The 25,622-nt window shown below is 50.0% G+C and overlaps 1 protein-coding gene and 1 pseudogene across 6 annotated transcripts in view; one reads left to right on the plus strand and one right to left on the minus strand.

Annotated features, from left to right (window-relative positions):
* Window positions 1–24,711, plus strand: part of FAM167A (family with sequence similarity 167 member A) — a 45,188-nt gene extending 20,477 nt beyond the window's left edge. For 2 of the 6 annotated variants that reach the window (XM_065518772.2, XM_005562581.5), the window contains exons 2-3: window positions 1,496–2,274; window positions 21,833–24,711. In XM_065518772.2, the coding sequence (XP_065374844.1) occupies window positions 1,894–2,274; window positions 21,833–22,096 (645 nt within the window). In that variant the 5' untranslated portion in view covers window positions 1,496–1,893 and the 3' untranslated portion in view covers window positions 22,097–24,711. Of the gene's footprint in view, window positions 1–734; window positions 886–1,495; window positions 2,275–12,700; window positions 13,064–21,832 lie in introns of those variants that run through there. The other 4 variants (XM_074000230.1, XM_074000231.1, XM_074000233.1 and 1 more) reach the window with 4 other exon arrangements.
* On the minus strand, window positions 7,935–11,377 carry LOC107130550 (uncharacterized protein FAM167A-AS1-like; annotated as a pseudogene).
* Window positions 24,712–25,622: the final 911 nt, after the last annotated feature.

Raw genomic sequence — 25,622 nt, forward strand, 5'->3', positions numbered from 1 at the left:
CATAGCATAGGGTGGCAGAGGTTGGGCAGCAGGACGTCCTCCAGTCATGTCCCCACTGCAGGCTGGGGCTAAGGAAAAGGTCTGGACTGGAAAGTTCTGCTCTTCCTTCTTGAGTATCTGCATGCCATGTCGGAGAGGAATCCCAGGACACCCCAAGGTGGTCTTGCTCAGCTTTTGCCACCCTCATCTTAGTTCTTTTCCCTTCTATCCTCACCTCCCTTCTGCCCAGTTCCCCTCACTCCAAACAAGTAATTATGGCTATGGCTACTCCATTCTTTTTTTTTTGGCCGGGATGTTTTTAGTCCTTTACAAGTCAGTAACAATCCCTCTTTCTTTCTCCTTTTTCACCCCAAGGGTGGCCTACTCTCCAGGCTGCTGAGAATCTTACTTTTCTTCATTTAAGCTTTATCTTGAACATCCTTCCATATCAATTCATTCTTTTTTATAGCTGCATGTCCCCCAGCACAGATTTTTTTTTTTTTTTAAACACACCCTGAAAGTCCAGGGCTTACCGCTTGGGTCCAAATCAAATTATCTTCTACTCTGATTCACCCATCTCTGCTGCCTGCCCCATGGACGTCGGGCCACAGAGTCTGGAGGCTGTGGTCTCTTCTTACTGGGAGTTAGGTCTCCACCCTATGTCCGATGTTAACGTAGGAGCCTTGGCTTGTGCCTCCTCTCTGGAGATGAGGAGGCCAAACCAGATCCCGTAGCTGAAGGTCCTTACCAAACAGGTGCTGCCATGCGGGCACTTAGGTGAGCACAAGAAGCCTCGTTCTAGAACAGTGAGTCCCAGCCTGCTCGCTGAGCCATCCAGCCCAGACGCCGCCGCCTTCTTCCCTCCACAGCTGCAGGCTTATTTGCTTCTGTCTCTGAAGAGGTGAGGTAAGGTGTTGTTCTTGGAGGAAGAAGCTAGGAGTGTGGAGTAAGACCTGGATGTAGAAACTGCTGCTGGAGGACAGGGGCTATGGTGGGTGGAGGTGGTGAGGGGGCAGTGGCACCTGGACGGAGCAGACACACCTGAGCCTGCATGGGGTGTGGTTGCCCTGCTGGCTGGCACTGAGGACCCTCCGGCAGTTGCCACATAGAAGAGAGACCTGTGCCCTCAGATTCAGACAGCCTGAGCTTGTCTCCCCAGTTTCTTGCTGGGAGATCTCTGTGAGTCATTTAACTTCGAGGAGATGTGGGTTCCTCGTGTGTGAAATGGGAATAAAAACAAATCCCTGCAGACTTGCTGGGGGCATTAAATGAGATAGTAGAGGCAGAGTTGTTTTTATAAATGGTAAAAACACTGTACAATTTATCAGTTGGTCATTAACTTCTGTGCATTGAATTAAGGCATTGAAATGACCTCACTTCCGTTTCAGACTAGCCATGAGAAGCGCAGTCACTAGTTCACTCTGAGCCTCAGTTTCCCCTCCTGTGGAGTGGACGTGCCTGCCTCTGAGTGGCAGGGCAGGGATCGGGACTGATGCGGTTCTCATCCCTCCCACAGGGTCTCCAGCCACCTGCCCTTCCCGAGAGGAGAGAGCTCTGAGCCTTCTTCCTGCCAGTCTGGTCTTCGAGTGCCTTCAGGACAGATAGACGTTGGCACAGGCTGTCCCGAGATTCCTGTGATGCCTGTCTGTTCCTGCCTTCTGTGGAGCATGGCACCCACAGGATTCCAGGACGGATCGTAGACCCGAGCCTCCAGGAGGGTGCCCTGTGCTGCTCACTGCACAGTCCCTCTCAGCTCCCCTGCCACCCAGCCTCCAAGGCCGGCTCCCATCCCGGAAATGCCCTCGGGCACCTGGATGAGGCCATCCCAGAGCGGGACCCAACTGTGCCACCCACCAACCCTCCCCCTGTGCCCCCCGCCCGCTCGCATGTCCTGCTGCCAGGGCAGACTGTAGAATGTCTGTGCCCCAGATCCACGTGGAAGAAGTGGGTGCAGAAGAGGGGGCAGGAGCAGCCGCACCACCCGATGACCACCTCCGGAGCCTGAAGGCCCTCACCGAGAAACTGAGGCTGGAGACCCGCAGGCCCTCCTACCTGGAATGGCAGGCCAGGCTGGAGGAGCAGACCTGGCCCTTCCCGAGGCCGGCTGCGGAGCCACAGGCGAGCTTGGAGGAGGGGGAGCGTGGGGGGCAGGAGCCCTTGCTCCCGCTGAGAGAACCCGGGCAGCACGCCCCTCCTGCCAGGAGTGCCAGCCGGGGCACCACACCCCTGTCCACTGGCAAGCTGGAAGGCTTTCAGAGCATCGATGAAGCTATAGCCTGGCTCAGGAAGGAACTGGTGAGTGGCTGCCCCCGAGAATCCCTGGAAAAGAGAAGATGCCACTGTCTGTCTGTCTGTCTCTCTTTCTCCGTCTGTCTATGTCTGTCTCCCCACCCCCACCATGTATTTCCTCCCCTCTCTACCCATCAAGTGCACATCTGGAATGTTCCCATGAGTTGAGGGCAGGCCTCATTTGTATGTGGTTGGGGGGACCCAGGTGTCATCAGCCCCTAATTGCAGACACTAATGGAGGAAGCAGGTGTTTTCTGGGAGAACTTGAACCCATGTTAAGGTGTCCCCCTCTCCCCCCAACACTGCTCCCAGTACTGGAGTCTCAAACACTTCTCCCTGGACTGTGAAGGGGGCTCCTGGGGTGTGACTGCCCCTCCCTCTGCGCTGGAACCTCCCCACCCTGCTGTCCACCCCAGCTGCCTGCCACTCCGGGGACCACCCATTCTGCAGATGGGCGGCCTCTCCCTGTGCTGGGCGCTGGCTGGGTGGCTCCATGAGGCACAGTGGCTGGGGTGTGGCTGTGCGGGGCACTCCTGTAAGGAGCTGGCTCGGCGTGGAATGTGCTCCAGTGGTAAGGAGTTGGGGAGCCATCCAGAGCCTTCGGGATGGGTCCTGCCTGGGGAGAAGCTCGGTGAGGAGGCTCAGAGGAGGAGTTGGCTCAGAAGTCAGGGCGGGCCCCGGTGCGAGCGAAAGGCACATTGTGTTTGAGCTGGGACCGCAGCAGTCACTTTCCTGCCCATAGGCAAAGCAGATTTCCAATAGGAGCATCTTTTGTGCATGGTGACTCAGCCTGAGAACAGGGTGGGGGTGCAGAGCTGGGTGCCCTGTCCCCTCCCACCCCCCAGGGGAGAATCACCTGTGTCTGGCATGACAGCCTCTCAGCAGTACCAGACATGAAGCTAACCCTCCCCCAGCTCTCAAGCCCTGCCTCATCCCATCCCCTGAGGCCCAGGTGACACCTGCGAGTCAGGCCACTCTGGCCACAGGTGAGCCGGCCATCAGGGGCAGCTGCCTTCCAGAGCCTGCAGGGTAGGCTGAGGCCTGCTTGGTTTGTTTTGCAGAATCCTGAAAACTAAATCCCCATGAGACCTGGAATGCCTCAGGGGCTGAGAAAATTCACTGGGGTTTGGAGTGGGGCGGGGCTCAGGGACACAGGGATATGATTGATTAATTGGAAACCTGTTTGGGTTTTAACACTTGATGCCTAAAGTGCTTCTCAGAATACACCATTCTGTTATGTCCGTCTCTAGTAATGAGATGGTGCACATGCTGTCGGCTTCGGAGAAGATGAGGCACCTGCGGATTTGAGCCACATCTCTGGGGTGCTCTGTCACCCCCGGTGCTCTTGGTGGGAGGTATAAGAGGTGAGGGAAGATGGACAGTGCCCAAGGACAGACCGCTCACAGCCCCCAGCTGCTCTTTGAATGGCTGAGGCTAACCCGCTTTGATTTGCTTTCTTAAGGAGGAACAAAAAACATTCCTGTTCATCAAAGATACAATTTGTTGGTTTCAAGTTCATTTGAGATTTTATTGCTTGTGGGAGCTGAGGCTTTTACTTTTTAAGGAAGTTAGCATTCCGCATAGCACCCAGTAGGATGGAGCTTCCTAGAACTTGTCCTGCTCATCATCCTTTAGTCCCCTCACTCTGGCTGTGTATTAGAACCACCTGGGGAGCTTTTAGGACTCCCAGAGCCTAGGCCACACCGAAGACCAATCCAGTGAATGTCTGGGGGTAATAACCACACATTTGATTTTTAAAGCTCCTGCGTGCTTCTAATGTGCAGCCTGGGCCTTGAATCTACAAGTCATTCTCACATCTCCTGCCAGGCCTGTGAGCCAAGCAGCATGAGGTGCCCTGCCCAGTGTGCTGGCCAAGCGAGGAGGGTGGCCCAGGGTGAGGCGCAACCATGGGTGATGTGTAGAGCCAGTCTCAATAGGCCAACAGCAGAGCAGAAATTATCAGGACTAATCTGACTACCAAAGACTGTCATACATAGGGTAAAGGGAATATTAGCATTATTAAAAATGCTTTATATTTGCACTGTTTCCACTCCTCTAGCCACTTCCCTGTGCCACCAAAGGTGCGTCCTGTGTGCCAGGCAGTTTGCAGGCATTACTCACCTCTTCTAATTGTCGGATGACCTTCCCGACACCCCTACTTTTCCAGAAGAGGAAACAGGTTCAGAGAAGAATGCAGTCATACGTGAGAAAGTTGAAATTTAAACCCTGGCCCATTTGGTCGCATTGCTATTGCTCTGCTCAGCCACCATATGACATGGCATCCTCCACAGGCAATCGATTTTACTGTTTGATTCCTAAAATGTAAATCACAAAAATGTCAGCAGGCAACAGAATGCATGGGGGCAGGGGCAGAGAGAGAAACAGGATTGAATGAGTTCCAGCCTCATTCTGTGATCTCCGATTCTTACAACAAAACTGCGTGATTGCCCTCACTGTTTCCATTTTATGGATGAATAAACTGAGGTCCACAGAAGTCAGGTGACTTGATTAGGATGACATGATGAGCGAGCGACAGAGCTGGGGCTGGAACTCATACAGAGTAGAGAGCGATGGGGAGAGAGGTAGCAGGTGAGGCTGGTGAGGTGGTCCAACACAGAAGGTTCCATTGAGCATGCGCAAAGAGCAGCGACCAAGGAGATGCTCCAGAAACCATACTGGTTGCAGGATAGAGAATCTCTCGGAGCATTGACTGCCAAACTCTAACGTGCCTGTAGGTCACTGGGGCTCTTGTGCAGATGAAGATTCTGGTCCCTTTGGTTGGGAACGGAGCCTGTGCTTTCAAATTTCCAACAAGCTCTAAGTTGAAACTATTCTGCTAATGCCTGGGCCACACTTAGAGTATCAGGGAATGAAAGGAGGGCAAGACCAGGGCCAGGGGATCAATAACGAACCTCAGAGGACAGACCCAGGGATCCCCAAAAGGGAGCTCTCTGAGCCCTGTCTCTGTCATAGCTACCCATGTGGCTTGGGGCTCCATCGGTGAATGGGCCTCAGTGAACGAACTCACAGCATCGCACTCTGAGTGGTCCAAGAACCACACTCGTTCAGAAGATTGCAACTCTGAGGCCCAAAGCAGACACAGACTGGCAGACCAGACACAGACTGGCAGGCAGGCAGAGTGGACGTGCAGTTCCGCCTGCTGCCAGGATTAGACAGCAACTTGCAAAACCCTTTGATTGGATTGAAAACTGAGAGTTCAACGTTTGAGAACAAACACATTCTGCTCTATTTAAGTCTCAGTCAAAACGTTAAGCTTAATGCCATGGTTTCCCTCATTCATCGTCTTCACTCATTGAAGGCACCTTTAAAAATTAACCTGTTCTTTAACTCAGAAAAAGTGATTTGCATAACCTTTTTTGTTGTATTTTAAGCCCAGAAGCAGGTTTTCTCTACGCCTGGGCAAGCCCTTCCTACAGATTTGTTAGGCTCAAGGGCAAATGTGTTGTTTGTTCTCACGTGGCCAAGGAAATCGATTGGAAATCTGCAATTCCCTTAGTCGTGTGGATATTTTCCATAACTCAATGGGAGTTTTGACCACAGGAGAAGGCAGACTCTAACCTGTCTTCTGACCACCTAGCAGCTCTCCCAGGAGGCAGTGGTCAATGTCACCCCATCCAGAGGCAGGCAGTGCTGGGTCTGGAAGCATCGTCTTAGTCTGCTCCCGCCTCCTGCAAGACCAGCTAAAAGGCAGAATGACTCTCTGACCGTGGCTGATTTCTGAGGCTGGGAAGGATCCTAACAGCTCTCAGGGGTCAGCTCTCCCTCTCAGCTTTCAAGGAAATGACTGTCACTCCTGACGCCCCCCAGGGACCGGCAAGTAGATCAGATTTTCCTTCAGGCTAATGTGTTCGGGATACAAGGCTGGTGGAGATCCCCCAAGCCTCTTAGAGCGACTCCCAGCTAAGACGGCCTGACCTTGGGCTCCCTGGGTGGAGTTGGAGATGTGTGGCTCTCTGGCTGTGGCAGGCAGGCCTGCGGCCACCTGACTCCTCCAGGTAAGGCCCAGTCTCTCCGCTTCTGGGACACTGGCTCAAGGGAGTTGCCATTGTGCAGCTGCAGTTCTAGGCTGCTCAGGTCACCAGAAGGTCACAGCCCCCAGCTTTCACCTTCCAGGCAGCCAAGTAGCCTGGTTGGGAGTTGGGGGAGGGCATTGCTTCGGGAAGCAGGGGAGCTAGAAAGAGCATGACCTGGAGCTGTGGGATTTTCTCCTCTCTAGCTGAGTCGGGAATTTAGAGCATTCGCACACGCCTCTGCCCGGGCTTGGGTCCATCAGCCAACTCCCTGGGATGGAGCCCTGGGCACTCAGCACAGGGGAGCAGGGACCTTCCTTTCTGTTTTCTCTCTTCAGTCACACCCACAAGTTCCCCTTGCCAACCTGGAAGACAGAGAAAAAGGGCAATAAAGTCTTCTGCATGGTTTATGCAGTGCCAGAATGAAGACCAAAACATTCTGGCTTCCTGATGGGCAGTTTGCAGTGAGAAGCCCTGGGTGCCAACTGATATTTTTCTTTGAGTTTCACACAGTGTGTGATCCCTGCAGACACCCTCCTCCTGCCGCCCCCCCTCCCCCACCCGGGCACCAAGAAGGTGTTTATGGCTGTTAGAAAAAGGGAGGAGAACCTTGACAAGTTTTCATCACTTAGGGCCTGTCACTTAGGTCACAGGAGGCCTGTGACCTAAACTCAGCTGGCCCCCCGTGGCCACCGCTTGGCTTCGAGGGGGCCGCCCTTTCCCGGTTAACCCTCTGTTGCCCGTGCTGCGTGCTTGGTATGCAAAAGAGTGGTATGTCCAGGGACAGCCTCTGAGGCTGGTGTCATCCATGTGTGCTAAGCAGTACGGCCAAATGGCAGGTCATTCTCACCAAGCATCTTTTGATGGGAAATGGGCGATGCAGCCAGGTTGATACCCCCCATCTAGGGAGACTTCCATATACACTATCCTTCGGGAAGGCTTGGAAGTATTTGCTATTCCCATCTTACAGAGGAAAGACCGAGGCTCAGAAAGATTATAGAACTGAGGGACAGAAAGTTTAAAGTGACTTGGCCAAGGTCATATGCAAGGATGTGGCTAAGCCACGACACAGACACACATCACTTGGCTCTGGATCCAGATCTCTTTCCTTTGTTCTAGGCACATCAGATGTCCAAGTCAGGAGGCCCTGAGCTGCCAGAAAGCCTGTGTTTCAACCCTTCAGAATAGGATACTTGCAAAAGGTCACACAGGAGGTTGCTAGCAATGCCTCGTAACCATTTAGCAGGGGCTGGGCAGCTGTACTGTTTCAGGATGAAGATAGCAAGTTGCTCAGAGCCATCAGCAAGGCACTGGCTGAGCGGGGATTTGGTTCACAAGAGAATTTCTAGTCCCAGCCTCTGTTCACCCAAGGCTCAGTCTTCTCTGCATAGCCCGGGGCTTTCAGCCTGTCTGGCAGCAGCCCTGCAGGAGGAAGATTCCTGTTCTATTCATCTGGGCAGATGTGGCCTTTCGGGAGTTACTAAAGAATTTATAAACAAAAGAACCAGCAAAGGAAATACACCATAACTTGATGATCGTTATTTCTGAGTGGTAATATTTCTTTTGACGTTTCTATAGTTTGCAAAATTCCTAAAATAGGAATATATCATGTATCATCAAGGGGAAAAGAGAATATTAAAAGAGCAAAGAAACAAAAGCGCCAGCGCCAGGCTCTTCTCTCCCTTGCCAATGTCCTCGGTGTGCATTCTTCACCTTGTACTCTACAGATTTTTTTTAAGGCATAGAATCTCCTAGAATTAAAAAAATAAGGACTTCAGTCTCCCAACATTCCTGTTGGATGTGAGAGCTGATGAGGCGGGACTGCTGGCCAGGGAGCTGCAGCTGACCCCAACTGGGAGGTCCTGCCCGCTCTCCCTTTCCTGGCTGTCTTGCAGGGTCAAGGAGAAGGGAGTTGGAGGATCCCCACGGCAGCACCTCACTGGAATAGCAGCTCAATAGCACTGCAGTAGCGATCCCGGGGCTGTGAGAGGCAGGCGGGAGTCTTTTCATCCAGCCCCATGTCCATTCAGCAGCCGCCTGGCTTCCACGCTGGGGTGGGGTGAGGCCAAGGTGGATGGGTCAGGGTTCCTGTCTTTGTGGAGTTTCCCTTCCAAGGAGAAGACAGGCGCATAAACACAGCGGCACAGTGTGACAAAAGTTTTAATAGAGATGCAGTAAGTTGAGTTCTGAGATGATCTGGTGAGCTGAGGGCCGTGCTGAGTGGATGATGAAATTAACCAAAGGGAAATATGCAAATTCCTCACTTGCTCGGCAGCCAGATCCATGCCTGTCCATGTAATTGCATTAAGTTTCTTATTTCCCATTCACGTTTCTTCTATAATAATATACCCAATTCCTCTGATGGGCACCCTCCCCATTATAACAGCACACCACGATATGGGGTAGGGACTACGGGGTGAGGCAATCAGAGCGTTTGCTAAAAGTGCAGATCCCTCCCAGCCCTCCATGGAAATTCAGATTCCATAAACCTGGGGAGGTGTTGAGGTTTTAACAAGTACCTGCAAGTGATTCTCATGCAACTGGCTCATTAACTGGTCAAGAGTGCTGTGGAAAAAGCATACTATTTGTAATTAGATTCAACTTCAAGTCAGATTCTACCATATCCTAGTTGTGTGACTTTAGGTAAACCAATTAACCAAGCCTTCTCGGCTTTGTGGTTGTAAAATGAGGATAATAAATCCCTACCTGGCAGCTCTTTGAGCAGGGAGGAGGGGAATGAGCAGCATTAGGGCACTGAGCAGTTGCTGGGGCCCTGGGATGGTTGGATGCTGTGTTACACAGGTTTATACACACGCCTCACATCATTCAACAGCCACAGCAATCTTTCTGGGTAGGCACGATTACTATCCCCATTTCACAGATGAGAAAACTGAGGTTAAAAATCTTGCCCAAGATCAACCAGCAGATCAGGAATTTGAACTCAGATCTGCCTGACCTCAAAGCCCTGCAGTGGGTCTGGATTCACCCACAATGTTGTAGGAAACTGTGAGGCCCCTGGCAGCTGAAGCCCAAAGCATGTTCTTCCCAAGAAAACAGGCACCCTAGTAATGGAGTATGAAGTGACTTTGGAGAACAAAACAGCCTCAAACTAGCCTGGAGGGTGGGGCAGAAAATAGATTTGCTTCACTTCCCTTTGGAGGTGCAGGCAGGAATCTATAGCAACTGCAGGTGCCTGGGAGCCCTAATTACTCCCACAGGGCCCCACTCCAGCAGTTCATGTCCTGCCCTCAGCTCCCCCTCCCTCGAGGTCAGCAGCCTGCTGACACCTTCCTCGCTGGTTCTCGCTCAGCATCAGATGTGAAGCTTCCGCTACATCTGTTTCCAAACCAGGGGATAGAGAACCCGAGAAAAGCCTAGAAATCCCACCAACTGCGCCCCAGGGTCTTCTGAGGGCTCTCAGGTGACCCCAGGGCACTTAGGCCCTCTGTTTCCATAGGACAGTTGGCACCTTGGCTAAAGCTTCCAGTTTCATGTGATGAAGCTCCAGTTCCTGCCTACAGATGGGGGAGGTCTTCCTGCAGGTGAAGTTGAGAAGGCCACGCAGGGGAGCTCCTGTCAGAGCAAGAAGGCGGCCCCTGCTAGGGATGTCTTCTCTCCCTCCACCCACTGGCCCAGAGACCCCCAGCAGCGCGGCCGAGCGCACAGAGGTGAGGGGGCCAGGCCTTCCTGCAGGTCTTGCCAGGGTCCCACCAGGAACAGCCGTGACTGGGCCATGCTCACAGCCTGGCGGGAGCAGCCGTCCTGGGACTGGCTGCTTGGCCTCACGGGGGCCCCCACTTGCTCTCCAGAGGAGTGGCAGGGAAGTTGAGGAAGGCCTTGGTCCCTAGTGGCGGGTCTGTCCCTCCTCATGTGCAAGCTAAGGACACCCCTGAGCAGGAGGGTACCCCCCGTATCTCCAGTCTGAAGTGCTTTGGCATTACCGGCCCTCTGACGTTGGCAACACTTGGTGATAGAGACGATAACACAGCCCTACCCAACCACGGAACATGCTTGGTGACGTGCGACGGGCAGTACAGTCGTCAGAGATGAGGGAGCACTCAGTAAAGGCAGGTGAAGCTTGGGCTGGGGACCCGCGCTGAGCCAGGCCGTGAGTAGCAAAAAAGGTTCCCGCAGGGACCCTACAGCCAGGAGGTGGGGCGAGCGCCACGTGGGAAGTGAAAACGTAATTGAACGGTTTGCTGTGTGGTTCTGTGTATGAAAACGGGATACAGTGGAACTAGTAATTCTGGAACTCAATGTCCTCTTCTAAATGTGTGTATATGGGCTTATTTGATTCTCATAAGTGATCAGTAGTGTGCCCATTTAATTATTGTCAATCATTATCAATAAGTGGGTACTATTATGCTCATTTAGCAGATGAGGAAATTGAGACTTAGGTGTGGCGTGGCTCGCCCAGGATGGCGTCACCAGCGAGTTGTGGAGAAGGACTTTGAACCAGGGGCTGCTCCTCTGTCCTTTCTACTGGCTGCCTCTCCATAGGTCTGGGGGCAGCGGGAGATCCCAGAGGGTAGTGGTCAGCCCGGGTAGCACAGGGAGGAGTGATTTCTCTAGGACTGTCCCAGTCATGGAGACAGGTACTGGGTAATGGAGTGTGGAAAATCAAGACTTGGCTCTGGGAAAATTTAAGTAATGGAATGATTCATTGATTCATTCATCTAACAAATGGCTTTTGAGCACCAGAGCAGACCCCAGGCACTGTGGTGGCCCCTGGAAAACACAGTCTCTGTCTCTGGTGTTTTGTCATCTAGTGGGAGACACATGATAAAAAGTGAAACCGATGCCCACACGTAGGTGCCATGTGGAGGCTGCATGGAGGGGCAGTGGCAGGAGGCGCCCATGGGGCTGTCATCCCCTCTGCAGGGAGGGGGACAAAGGCTGAGCTGGTCCTGAAGGGTGACAGGTGGAGAAGGGACCACAGAGGAGGGGACAGAGCCCAGTGTGGCTGCCCTGCGGGGGCAAGGGCATCAGGGTGGGAGAGAGGAGGCTGGAGAGGTGAAGCGAACAGGAGGGTCCCATGATACCTTGAAAGGTTTGAAGAAGCGAGGAGACCTGCCCATCAGCCTCTTGAGTGGAGACAGATTGAGTGAGGGGGAGGCAGGCAGAGAGGAGTCCCAGATGCTGGGAGCTGAGGTGCAGGGGACCCAGGTGCAGGGGTGGGTGCCAGTGACACTGATCTGGGCCTATCATCACCCAGCCAGCAGCAGTCACATCTCTCCTGCTCTCTCTCGGGCACGTAATGCCTTCCTTGGGTGTACAGCTTCCAGAACCCCCTCACTTCCAAGATGCAATCTGATGGGAGAGGAGGGAGGTGATCGCCATCCTGTCTCTGTGAAGGGCACATGCCGCCTGTCCAGAGTCCCTCATGTCATCGGAGGCTGCGCTAGGCCTGGAACCCAGAGCCCCTAGCGGCAGATCACGGGCTCTTCAGAATGCACCGCTGTCCTTCCCAAAAGCCAGCCTCACCCCGGAAGGTGTAGTTTGGCGCACACCTTCCAAGTTTGAAAAATCAAAGGCCTCATCACAGGGATAGAGCTTGGCTCTTGCTGTGGAGTCCTCGGCAGGGCCCGAAGAGCCTCCTGCTCTCTGCCCAGCTCTGGGGCTCTAGTCTCTCCCTCCCAGTAGACTCATGATTCCCCAGGGGGCACAGGAGCCCCTGGCAGGGAGGATCCCTGGAGGACTGGCTCAGATGGAGTCGTCTTGCTGTCTCCTTCCTGCATGCTGAGTCAGCCCAGTGACAGGAGCCATTGCACCTGTCCCCCTCCCACCCACAGCCCCTGGCCAGGGCCCCGAAAGAGAACCCAGGACCAGCCGGGCTCAGAGTCCCTGCCCTGCAGGCCCCAGGCTGCAGAGCGTGCGTGGGGCCTCCACTCGCCAGGAGAGTCAGCTCCAGCTCCCTCCCGCTGGGCTACAGCCTCCCAGAATAGAGACCTCTGCGAAACAAGCTCCAGCCTTCCCCTGGAAATCAATTCACAAGACCAGCCTGGTTCCTAGGGGTGTTTGCGTTTCTTTCTTCACATTTCCCTGGAACCTCCGGTTGCCCTTCAGTGGCACACTTGAAGGGCACTCCTGCTTTCTTTCCTGCCAGCGTTAATCTGGCTCTTTCTCAGGGACCAAACCTGACATCATGTAATACAATTTTACCCAGGCTTCTAAGTGGATTCTCCTACACAACACTGATGAAAATAATAAGGCAGACCTGCAGGTGAAGTTAAATAAGATAAGGAAAGTGATTACACAAAGTGTTTCCAGGGTTCAAGAACTGTAAGTCTCATTCCCAAATCGTGGGACAGTGGAACATGTTCTGGGCGTGCACATACAGCTGGCAAAAACAGCCTGGATTTTACACGCAGCCTCTTTTCAGCATGCATCAGAGACTAATTATAGCTATTAGGCTGGGATAGGAGAGATAAGAGCCCGAGACGAAGGGACCAGACAAAATGCCCTTCGCCACCTTGGGTTTCTGTCTGCTGCCCACTTCTGGGCTAATTACCATGCTGTCCAGGACAGCACTCTCTCGCCTCTGGCTGGCCCCTGTGCACTGGGATTTCTCTCAAGCCAGCTTTAAAGATGCATCCAGAAATCTCTGCCCCAAACATGCTTTCAGATTTGCTGCCATCACAGCCCTTATTTCACCAAACTAAAAGAACAGAGGATTCCATAAGCCAAAGTGCACACAGCCACATTCTTCAGAGAATGGAAGCATTAGATGGCAGAAGAAAGGCAAATTATTAATAGGGCTTCAGGTAAGACTTTTGTTGGAAAGGGGAGGATCTGTCTGGCGGTCTGTGCATTGCCTTTATTTTAGGAAGCAGAAACCGTGGTGGGTTAAAGGTAATGCCTTCATAGAGTTGCTCCTTGTGCTCCCAATGGTCTGACGATTACATGTCTTTTTTAATTTTTTATTTGTTTTATTTATCATACTTTAAGTTCTGGATTACATGTGCAGAATGTGCAGGTTTGTTACATAGGTATACACATGCCATGGTGGTTTGTTGCATCCATCAACCCGTCACCTACATTAGGTATTTCTCCTAATGCTATCCCTCCCCTAGCCCCCTACCCTCCAACAGGCCCTGGTGTATGATGTTCCCCTCCCTGTCCATATGTTCTTGTTGTTCAACTCCCACTTATGAGTGAGAACATGTGGTGTTTGGTTTTCTGATCTTGTGATAGTTGGTTGAGAATGATGGTTTCCAGCTTCATCCAAGTCCCTGCAAAGGACATGAACTCATCCTTTTTTTATGGCTGCATAGTATTCCATGGTATATATGTGCCACATTTTCTTAATCCAGTCTATCATTGATGGATATTTGGGTTGGTTCCAAGTCTTTGCTATTGTGAATAGTGCCACAATGAACATACGTGTGCATGTGTCTTTATCATACAATGATTTATAATCCTTTGGGTATATACCCAGTAATGGGATGGCTGGGTCAAATGGTATTTCCAGTTCTAGATCCTTGAGGAATCACCATACTGTCTTCTACAATGATTGAACTAATTTGCACTCCCAACAGTGTAAAAGCGTTCCTATTTCTCCACATCCTGTCCAGCGTCTGTTGTTTCCTGACTTTTTAATGATCGCCATTCTAACTGGTGTGAGGTGGTATCTCCTTGTGGTTTTGATTTGCATTTCTCTAATGGCCAGTGATGATGAGCATTTTTCATGTGTCCATTGGCTGCATAAATGTCTTCTTTTCAGAAGTGTCTGCTCATATCGTTTGCCCTTTTTTTGATGGGGTTGTTTGTTTTTTTCTTGTAAATTTGTTTAAGTTCTTTGTAGATTCTGGATATTAGCCCTTTGTCAGATGGATAGATTGCAAAAATGTTCTCCCATTCTGTAGGTTGCCTCTTCGCTCTGATGATAGTACCTGTCCTTTTTTAAAATTTTAATTCCTAAAATCTTTGGGTGGTTTTAGACCCATAGACATCAGTCCCTGGGATCAGAGAAAGTATTCGAGCAGATCTCATTGGCGACTAAGAATAAAAGTATTTGCTTCCCTTGAATATGAAGAAATCACTCAGTGTTTTAGACCAAGCAAGTGAACACAGATCAGCCAGGGGATGTTGAGTAAGGACGCAAATTCCACTCAAATGTTGCCTTTCCCAAATGCATATCCTACAGTACAGCCTTTGCCAGGGACAGCATGAAACCTACACTGGGAGTTGAGTCACCCCAGCCAGCATCTCGGGCCTTTGGCAAACAACAAAATACTCTTTTTTTTTTTTTTTTTGCCAATTGGTCCAATACCCTCCTTCTGTGACCTCCATCTCCAGTCACCCCACAGAGAGGCCCTTCTACCTCCCAGACTACTCTTCAGGGTCTCGTCAGCTTCCAGTGCCACTCGGGCTAGAGACAGCACCACTGAGACCACCCTCCAACTGTCCAGGCTGGGCCCCCATTCCCCAGCGCCTGCAGCCACGCTTGCTACAGGCAGGCTGATCAGCCATCTCTGTTTGCCCAGGACTAAGGAGGCTCCCTGGATGCAGGACTCTCAGTGCTAGAACCAGGTAGGTCCTGGGCAAACTGGGTTGAACTGATCACTCTAAATTTGCAGACTCTACTGTTGTTTTTTTAAATGGTGGTAAACTATGCATAATATAACATGTACCATTTTAACAATTTTATACGTACAGTTCACTAAGTATATTCACATTGCTGTGCAGCCGTCACCACCATCCATCTCCAGAACTTCATCCTCCCAAATGGAAACTCTGTGCTCACTAAACACTAACTCCCCATCCCCTCTCCCTAGCCCCTGGCACCACTGTCCTGCTTTCCATCACTATGCACTGGACCACGCTCGGAACCTCTTCTAAGTGGAATCCTACAGTATTTGGCCTTTAGTGTCTGGCTGATTCACTTAGCATAATGTCCTCAAGCTTCATCCATATTACAGCACGTGCCAGATTGTCTTCCTTTTCAAGGCTGAATAATATTCCACTTTACAGATAGACCACATTGCGTGGATCCATTCATCCGTGGAGGGCACTGGGTTGGTTCTGCCTATTCACGATTGTGAACATGGATGTACAAATGCTGGTTCTAGCTTTTGCCTTCTTTTGTTTGGGGTGTGTACCTGGAGTGGCATTGCCAGGTCATATGGTAATTCTGTTTAACTTTCCAGGACCCGCCATGCTGTTTCCCACACCTTTCCTACAGCTTTTTTTATTCCACCCAGCTCCAAGGTAGGAGTCAGCTCTTCTGACTCCCCAGGAAAATCCCCAGGTCCAGAGAGACCCCCCAGCAAACCACTGGCTTGATGCATTGGACTTTAATATGACCTGAATGTCCTCAGCTGACCTTCCCCTTGCATTTTTCCTCTCTGGGCCCTTCTTCCAGGGCCTCCTTGCCCGTCTCCTCCAGCCCCCTTGCCACACCCTCCCCTCACCAAGTAAAGCTTGGAAGTAAGGAAATCTCTGTCCTCTTCCAGAGCCATTTAATTACTGTCTTTAGTGACTTAATCCTGCCCTCGGGGCTTTGCCTTCTACCTTGAGAAACAACTGGCTCACTGTCTCTTTTTTAATTGGTCTTTAAAATGTTTTCAAAAAGACTTTATTGAGATAAACTTTACATACCATACAATTCACCCGTTTGAAGTGTGCAATTCAGTGGTTTTTCGTGTTTTCAGAGTTGTGCAACCATCATCACGTATAATTTTAGAACATTTCAACACTTCACCCAGGTGCGGTGGCTCACATCTTAATGAGCATTCTTGTCTGCCTCAAAAAACCAAACATCTGTAGCACAGATCACAAGCACAGCTGTTTCAAAGGGGCCACGTGTGGCTGCCGCCCGTCACTTCTTCCAACCCTGGTGGGGACACCCTGTCACCACAGTGCTCTGACAGCCCCCGACCAATGACATCTCTTCCCTTTCAACAAGTTCTGTGCCCTAATTATGGGGTTGCTGGGATTACAGGCTGCATCTCTGAGAATTCAGCAAGTGCTTTTGTTCTCAGACAGACACCAGGCCATGCTGGGAGCGGGGACTGGAAATCGGCACATCCTACGGTAGAGCCTTTGCCAGGGACGGCATGAAACCCACACTGAGAGTTGAGCCACCTTGGCCAGCTTCTCAGGCTCTTTAATGAGGGCTTAAAACTGGGAGGTCCTCGCCGGGTTCCATGTTCTGTGCCATGGCCTGGAGAGAAAGGACTTAAGTGATGGAGCACCTCTTCCTTTGATTTGGCCAGCATGGTTCATATTTTCTGGCATGCTATTTGTTGTCGAATTTCATTCTCATTGTCCTTGGAAGAGGTGAGAAGAGGCCTTATCTCTTTTCTACAGATGAGGACACAGAAGTTCCAGGTGGCAGTGAGTGAGGAGTGGAGCTCAGCTTGAACCTGGGTTCTAACCCAGGGCTGTGGATGTCCCCTTTCTGCCACCCCTGGGCCCAGCTCACCCTCTGAGCAGACAAGAGCCCCGGAGAGTCCTCCCGCTCTGGGTACTGATGGGCCCAAGTGTGGTCCAGATGCCACCATTCATAGGCTGGCTGACCCTGAGCAGTTCCTTAACTTCGCTGAGACAGTTTCCTTGTCTGTAAGACAGACTGAAATCATACCTGCCATCTAGAGTTGTGGGAAAACATGATGGAACAATCTGTGTCGAACGTGTGCGGCCACAGCCAGGGCTGTGTTGTCATCCCCGCCTCCAAGGGGCCCCTTGGCAGAGCTTGAAGGGAAAACAGGAGGAGGGACTCCAGCCCCCGCTCAGACCTGCTCTCCTGAACTGGCACAGCCCTCTGTGCCTTCCCTGGCAACCGCCATCCTACCGACTAACTCCACACAGGACCAGCAAAGACATATGTTCATTGCAAATCTCTAAAAAGATTAATTTATAAAAAGCTTCTTAGTCATCAGAAACCAGAGGCCGTTATGCTAAGCGAAATAAGCCAGTCATAAAGGACGAATACCGTGTGATTCTACTTCTGTGAGGTTCTTAGAGTAGTCATATTTATACAGACAGAAAGTAGAAGGGTGGGTGCCAGGGGCTGGAGGAGGGGGATGATGGGGAGTTAGTGTTTGATGGGTGCAGTTTCTGTTTGGAAAGATGAAAAGAGCTCTGGAGATGGATGGAGGTTGCGCAATAACGTGAGTGTACTTAATCGCCACCAAGCTGTACACTTAAAAATGGTTAAGATGATAACTTCTATGTTGTATGGATTTTATCACAACTAGAAAAAAATTCTGGAAACAAATTAAGCCTCTTAGTCCTGCACACTTTGCTCAGATTTCTTCAGAGGCTGTGGGAACTCGTGTGGATTTGGTTCAATTACAGCACAGTGACCTCTTAATCGGGGCTCAAGTTAGTGTTTAAGGTGCAAAGTCACCTTTGCAAAATGCCTGTGTGGCCCAGGGATCAGCCAAGCGTGGGCCCAGCACAGCCAGAGCTCCCACAGCCCGGGAACAAACCCTGTTCTTTGGGGCAGGAGAGGGATTTGTTGATTTGTGTGCAGAGGTCCCAACACAGTGTATATTGTGAGCATCTAAATGTTAGAACCCACAGTGCATCCTAGCGAGATGCTCACACTATGAGACGCCCTTAGAACCAAAGCCCACTGAGGAAGTTGCGATTCCCAGCCCCCTCCTCGTGTTCTCTCAGGGCCCAAGCAGGGAGACTGGCTGGAATCACCATCCCTATTGAAGCTGCAGCTTGCTTTCTCTTTTCACCCTTACACAGAATTGAATGCATCTGCACAGCAGGGGCGTGCAAGGCAACGCCATCCAGGCGGCCTTTGTCCAGTCCATGGAAACTGACACAGGCCTTACCGTCAGCCCTTTTTCTAGCTGCCTCTGATGGGTCTTAAAGCCTAGATTGTTCTCTGACCTTTGACCAGAACTGTCAGCCACAGAAAAACAGCCCCTTCCTTCCTGCTGCCCCACAGAGATGTGTCCACCACAGCCTGCATCTCACAGTCTTAGACACCTGGCCACACCCCAAATTCCCCGACTTTAAAGGATCTTTTCACACCAAAGATGCAATTCCTGGGGCCATAGCTCAAATCTAAGGCACAGGGTTCCTAGTTTTTCAAAAAGATCTATTGTCAAATTACAGAACACTCCAAAGAGAAGTGACAGATGACTGTATTTAGGCAATGGGTGTTCACAGACAGTATCCTTCAGGCAGGTTTGACCCCCATCTCCTTCAGAAGGGTTTAGGTAGCACCTAGCTCAGTTCCAGGCTCAGTTAGGGACACCATAAAAAAAAATGACCAGCCACCCTATCATCATTAATTGGTGCTATTCTAGATCAATAGAATTTAATTGGCAGTAAATTTGAGTTTATTCAATCCTTGAGGTCCAAGGATTGAAAAGTAAACTAATGAATGTGGCTATGAACTTTAATCCCAATTTTGCCATCAGATACCTTGCTGACTCCCAAGTAAGACTTTCTATCTTGATTTTTCTCATATCTGAAAACAGGAGAAAAGAGATCTGTACAAGTGCATAAAAAATGAGAGAAAGAGAAAAAAAGAACATAGAGATGCTCGCTGGCAAGGTCACTTCATTTTTCTACCCTGCAATGTGCTCTATTATAAACCTAACAGGGAGAAAGTGAGAACATTGCCTTCATTTGCATAACTGCAGGGCATCTCAGGGCTCATGTTTCTAAATCGGTTTGGCTCCAGGCACTAGGTAAATGGCACTGCCGAGCACGTCGAGCACGAGCACGTCGCAGAAATACTAAAACAATAACCACTTACAAGTACAGACAGAGGAAATAGTGAGAAGGATTCAGATCTCGAGTCAAGTAGGAGCAGTTGGCAACCTGTTTCAGTGACAAAGTGTTCTTACAGAAGGTGCTCTGCACTAAGCCAGTCCCTTTGTACCATGTCACAACTGAGAAGCCAGCCCTCTGAGCTCCAGCTAGCATCCTGACTGGTAAAATACGGACCCAGACTGTCCTGCTGGTACCTCAGGAGTGGCTGTGAGGCCCATCAGGCTTAAACATGTGGATGGTGTGAGAGGAAAATACATCTCAGGACTCCAAAATCACTAAGCCAAAGGGAAAAGTCACGCTGGGAGCTGCATCAGGCAAAGCTGCCTCCCATTTTATTTCTAAATAAGATAACTGCAAAGATAAAACCTACATACCTCCCTCACAAATGACCCACAAGGAACTTCCCTGTTGGGCCCCCAGATCTGTACCCTAAAGCAGTTCTGTTGAATTTCACCCTGGCAAAGGAAATTGACAGCTGATCTTCTCAGGTGTGAGACAAAGGCCAGAACTCGGTCATCCCTCTGCTCACCTGAGACGAATGAATATCTGATTGCTTCACGTGCCCTGTGTTTATGTTATCTTCTATAAAAATGCAGATTCCGTGAGCCAGACTAAGGCATAAGTGACTTTTCCTCTACTCTAAACACACAGGTAAATTGTGTATTCGGTGGATCAAAGACTGATCAACCAAAGGCTGATGAAAGACCCAAAAGGATGCAATCATTTGTCTCTTATCTACCTACATCTTTAAAAAATTTATTCCTCTTCCCCCAATATTCACTCCTTCCCCTTTAAATATTAAGGCCCTCAAAATCATCTTTGAGGAAAGTTATAGACCTGCCTCCCAGGCATGCGTCCTTAACCTTGGCAAAATAAACTTTCTAAATTGTTGATACCTGTCTCAGACACTTTTGGTTTACAGTGGGTTTGGGAAACTGGGAGTGTGAAGCCAGGTGAGAAATTATTATCACATCTCTTTGTTAACAGAAAAAACTCTGTACAAAAGAGGTCTATTCTGAGCCAATATAAGTGACCAGGGGCCAGGGAACAGTCTCATGAGGTCCTGAGAAAGCTTGCCCTAGGTGGTCCAGTTACAGTTTGCTTTTACACATTTTAGAGAGACAGGAGTTACAAGCAAAGACATAAATCAATACACAGAAGGTATACATTGGTTCAGCCTAAACAGGTGGGATATCTTGAAGGTGCTTGGAGGGTGGGGGTGCTTACAGGTCTTAAGTAGATTCAAAGATATTTTTATTGGCAGTTGATTGAAAGAGTTAAGTTTTGTCTAAAGACTTGAAGTCCATAGAAAGAAATGCTTAAGACAAAGGAGGGTTGTGGAGGCCAAGGTTCTTCTTATGTAGATGAAGCCTCCAGGTAGAAGCCTTTAGAGAAAATAGATGGTAAAAGTCTCTTTTCAGACCTTAAAATTGCCAGACTCTCATTTAATCTCTCCTAGATCTTGGAAAGGCCTAGAAAGGGAAGTCTTGATTGTATTAATGGAAATGCCCTACAGATGTAAATATCTCCCACAAGAGATGGCTTTGCAGGGCCATTTCAAACTATGTCAAAGAAATATATTTTGGGGTAAAATATTTGTATTTTCTTCAGGGTTTGCTATCTGTTATGTGATGCTATACCAGAGGCAGGAATTTGGTATCTTATTGCCACAAAGAGTCTGTTTTGTCAGTCTTATGATATCTGTTTCAATGTTAATGCCGATCTGCTGTGCCTAAACTCCAAAAGCAAGGTGGGTATAACAAAGCATGTCTGAACTCCATCCCATCACTGCTGGGAAATCAGTTTTCAGGTTTCTCTGGGGTCCTCTTGATTAAGAGGGGGCTTGTTCAGTCAGTTGTGGGGGCTTAGGATTTTATTTTTTGTTTACACGTCAGTAGGAAACATCAAGTCAGTAAAAATATTAGGAACCTTCTACAAGGTCACTAAGCACTCAGCTGGCTCCATACACCATACTGCAGCTCGTCCTTGAGCAGCAGCAGAACTTAATTGTCAGTCATTTGGGTTCTGGAGTCCAGCTGTCCAGTTTCCTCAGCCCAGCTCAGCTGTGGATGAGCTTTGTGAGCTGACACAGCTAATTCCCTGGCTGTGCCTCTGCGTCCTCCTCTATAAGCTGCAGGTGATGATGGTGACGTCACTTCACAGGTTGTAGTGATGGTTAACTGTTGCATGTTAATAGATCCAAAGGGCTTAGAACTGTTTCATAATAAAACATCCAGTACCTAGGAACCAATTTTTGTTTGGCTGTTTCAAAGCTTTACTAAGAAATATTTCAGGCATTCTAAAATGTTTAAAGAGTAATGTAACAACATGACACTCCCCAGCGTAAGAAAGAAAACATGGCCATCACAGTCAAAACCCCCATATACCTTTCCCAATCACAGTCCCTCCTTCCCACCTAGAGGCAACCATGCTCCAGAATTTGATAGCTGTCACCCTATGCTTTCCTTTATACTCTTCATCTGAATGCAACTCTAAACAATGAGAAGGCACTGGAAGTATCCTCAAGCCAGGACTAATATGCATGTCTTTCAGAAAGATTTAGATATAGCAACTAGCCTAGCACAAAGTATTGTTTTGCAAGTACACCTTCATTTGTCACCTTGCTTTCTGTGTCTTTTCACCTCCCTGAGCAGGGAAAGTGCTCGTATTTCTAGACGGACCAATTAATGATCTAAGACATTAGTCAGGGCCCTGCTTAACCAGTCTGTGCCTGTCAGGGACTCTGGAGCCACTCTCTGCTGACCCTGCCTGCTCCCCCTCCCTTCCAGACAGAGATGCGGCTTCAGGACCAGCAGCTGGCCAGACAGCTCATGCGCCTGCGCAGCGACATCAACAAGCTGAAAATCGAGCACACCTGCCGCCTCCACAGGAGGATGCTCAACGACGCCACCTACGAGCTGGAGGAGCGGGACGAGCTGGCCGATCTCTTCTGCGACTCCCCTCTTGCCTCCTCCTTCAGCCTCTCCACTCCACTCAAGCTTATTGGTGTGACCAAGATGAACATCAACTCTCGGAGGTTCTCTCTCTGCTGAGGAGCCCTCAGACTGGGCAGAGGGGCTGGAGCGGAGGGCTTGGGCTGGAGGGTGTTGGAGGAAGCTGAGGCCAAGTTACTCCAGTGGGTCTCCCAGAGGCAGGGGTCCCTGGGACTGGTGACTCAAGGGCCCCAGGACCTATTCAGTGGTGCTCTCCCAGGGGCCCTGCGTGTGGGTGCCAGTGTCTCTGTGACTGGCTCTTGCTTAATACCCAAAGAGCTCTGCAGAAGGGCCGCTCCAACCAGATGTTAAATGAGACCTGGGTTCCCACCATAATCCATCCCTCCATGGTCACGTTCCTGTTTCCTGGAATCACTGGTGCTATGAACTGGGATTCCCAAAGGGAGGCTACCCCACAAAGCTATCGTTCTTGCAGAAGGCTCTCCCGCAAGGGCCTTGGGGAAATTAGATGTGTCACATGTGCCTGTCTCACGTGCTGTTGCTGTCCTCTAAGTATCGTCTCAAATTCACCCTAAGTACATGACTCAGCAACATTGACAGGGACCTACTAGGAAAGGAAAATCGAAAGGCATGACAAATGGGCACTTGGAGATGCAGCCCCAATGGCTGGCAGCCAGTCTCTGGTGAGCCTGAGGCCCAGGCTGCTGTCAGTCTCCCACCCTGGCACTACGAGGCTGTGTAAATTGTAAATTCTGGCGTGTGCTGGGACATGTGATGGGGGCACTAGCGTAGCTTGGGTGCAACAAGCACAGATGTCCCCGTTGTCTCCCCTGGCCACATGCATCTCCAAAGAGCCTCTTCACTGCCACCCACACCCCAGGGTGACAGCCTAGGAGACCACTGGTGACTGAACCAGGCAGGTCCTGAATGCATTTCCCATAACTGAATTCTCCTGGAGGGGCGTGACCGGCGCCTCCTGGTGGATTCTGGTGGTGTCACCTTACTGCCCTCTCCGGAAAGACAATCGAGGGAGCCCAGAGGCCCATCCTGAGCCTCCTGTTAGATTTTGTGCCTGACCTAAACAACTAGTTTTCATCCAATAAGACTGTTACTGATGTGTTGTTCACTTGTTAATAACTGAGTTTTGTCCAAGCCACTTGTGTAGGTCAACTACAGTGTGTAGGATTTGATTTTAAGAGTTTATCCCTCACAACAGGCTTAAGGATCAGCAAGTTAAGACACCAGCAGGTTAGGGAGGTCAACCTGGGGTCATACCTCGGCCAGACTGGTAGAATCCTAAGATCAGAAGTGTTTCTGACCTTTGACGTCATCTAGTCGAGTCCTCTCATTAGTAAAGGAGCAAAGTGAAACCTGGGGGAGAAGGACTTCCCTCAGGTTGCACAGCTGTTTAGGCTGTAGAATATTGATGTGAAACCATTGTTGATAATGCCTAGTAGATCACATGTCAATGAACTTGAACCCCAAAGATGGTCTTGATGCTTTGCCAAACCCGCACACTGCCAACCCCTCTACTCTCCACCTCAGCCCCCACCACATCTCCCAGAGTATTGCAATTCAGAACATTTGGGTCAATGTGGAGCCAGGCATGGACAGTGGCCCCACAGGGCATGTGTCACTAATCACTGTCCCATGGTCTACGCACGGCGTCTGGCTGCTGTGTCTACTGTGACTTCTTCCTGTGTAATCTCAGTGGGGCCCGTGTCCACCCACGCATCATGACCCACATAGGGGACAGGTTCCTTTTCTTTTGTAGGCTGAGAGTAGGGCAATGCAAATGAAGGATCTCTAGTAGACAGAAAAGAACTTGATCTCTTTTTTATAATTTCAAAGAGCCAGAAGTTCTATGCTTCCTTCAAAGTAGGTAGAACAACACAGCCGAGATCTATTGTCTGCCGTGCTCCGTGCAATGAAGTCTGCAGGCCTGAGGACCATGCACTGCTGTCCTTCCTCAGAGCTCGGCACAAACACTGCCAAGTCCTGAAGAGGCATTCCTTTCCTGCCAGCCTCCTTCCAGATGAGCCCTTGAGGTCTCGGGCTGACCTACACACACACACACCCACTCACGTGACAGAGAACACACCGTAAACATCCTTGAGCCCATGCAGGAAAGCCCATCCCATATTCTGAAAAAAATGCCAAATTAGGTTTTTCTTTCTTTTAGAGATCAGTCATTACAGTAACTGAAACCATTGGGTTCAACTAAAACGGAAAGATTTAGTTGAATATAGTCAATCCAATTAAGTTGGATGCAACTGAGTGATTTAGTTGCTCGGGTAACCCAGTGTTTGCTTGCTTTCTTCATTCTCTGGGAGGAAACTAAGATCAGACACATGTTTGGGGATAGGTTAAATGTCTGAGCTATTTTGCTCAGCTTATCCTAAGAGAACTTTATTATGGGATGAGGAGGTGACCCCAGATGAGAAGTAGAGGGGACAGCGATGTTTTCTAAGCATCGGCCAGTGTTGGCTGGCTTCCTTACTTTCCACAGTGAACACAACGAACCACATTCATTCAGCTTTGTGAAGTCCCTGCTCTCCGTGGGTCTCTGAGTCAGCAGCAACATTGGCCTAACCTCCGTCCCATCCTCCTGGCTCACCACATGTGTACAGTGCTGTTTGTAGTTGTACTCATTATCCATCCATCTCTCTGCATCCCCAAGCATCCCCGGGCATAAAACGTGAAGTCTCCACCAACGCTGCTGTGTGTGGTTGTGTCTGATGCCTTCAGGGGCTCAGTAGCCATCGCAGAGGCCTGGAGGGCCTAGGCAGGCTTGACAATGCCTGACCGAGTCCAAGACCCACTCCCTGTAGCAATACCAAGTGCTATTACATAATCGATGGACAATTTATACTTTTATTTTTTATGATTATTTGTTTCTATATTGCTGTTAGAAAAAGTGAAATAAAAATACTTCAATAGAAGATACCCATATAAAAAAAAAAAAGGAGAGAAAAATGCTTGTCCTTTTAGCTTTTCCGTGTTATAGCACACACAGGGCCAAGCACTTAAAGAAAGGAAGGATGGATGGATGGATGGATGGATGGATGGATGGATGGATGGATGGACGGACGGACAGATGGGTGGATGGACAACAGATGGAAGGAAGGAAGGGAGGGAGGGAGGGAGGGAGGGAAGGATTTTTGCAACCAGATGGAGGCATGGGATGAAAGAAAGGATTCACCCAAATCACCCTTCTTCCTTTCTTGTGTCTTCCCTTGAGGAAGCTACTTGGTGGTTATTACCATCGGGAGTTCCACAGGCGAGCTGATGTAGAGTTAAAAAATGCAGTCTTTATTCTTGAATTTGACTGAAGCCAGAGCCAAAGTAAACCTACTCTCCTCCAGTGGCCTTTTCCAAAGGTGATCATATTGCCTGAAATTTTTTCAGCCACTTAAAGCACCTCTTAAACCTCAAAATCGAGCATGCATGAAAATCACCTGGGCTGCTGTCACAAATGCATATTCCCCGGAGAAGTACTGGGTTCCAGCCCCAGGGATTCTGGCTGTGTCGCTCCAGGCTTCACAAACGCCCCAGGTGATGAACACAAGTGGTCCAAAGACACTTTGAGAAACCTTTGGAAGACAAAGCAGGCAAGGGAAGGCAC

The sequence above is a fragment of the Macaca fascicularis genome, chromosome 8 (genome assembly GCF_037993035.2).
Source record: "Macaca fascicularis isolate 582-1 chromosome 8, T2T-MFA8v1.1".
Classification (NCBI taxonomy): domain Eukaryota; kingdom Metazoa; phylum Chordata; class Mammalia; order Primates; family Cercopithecidae; genus Macaca; species Macaca fascicularis.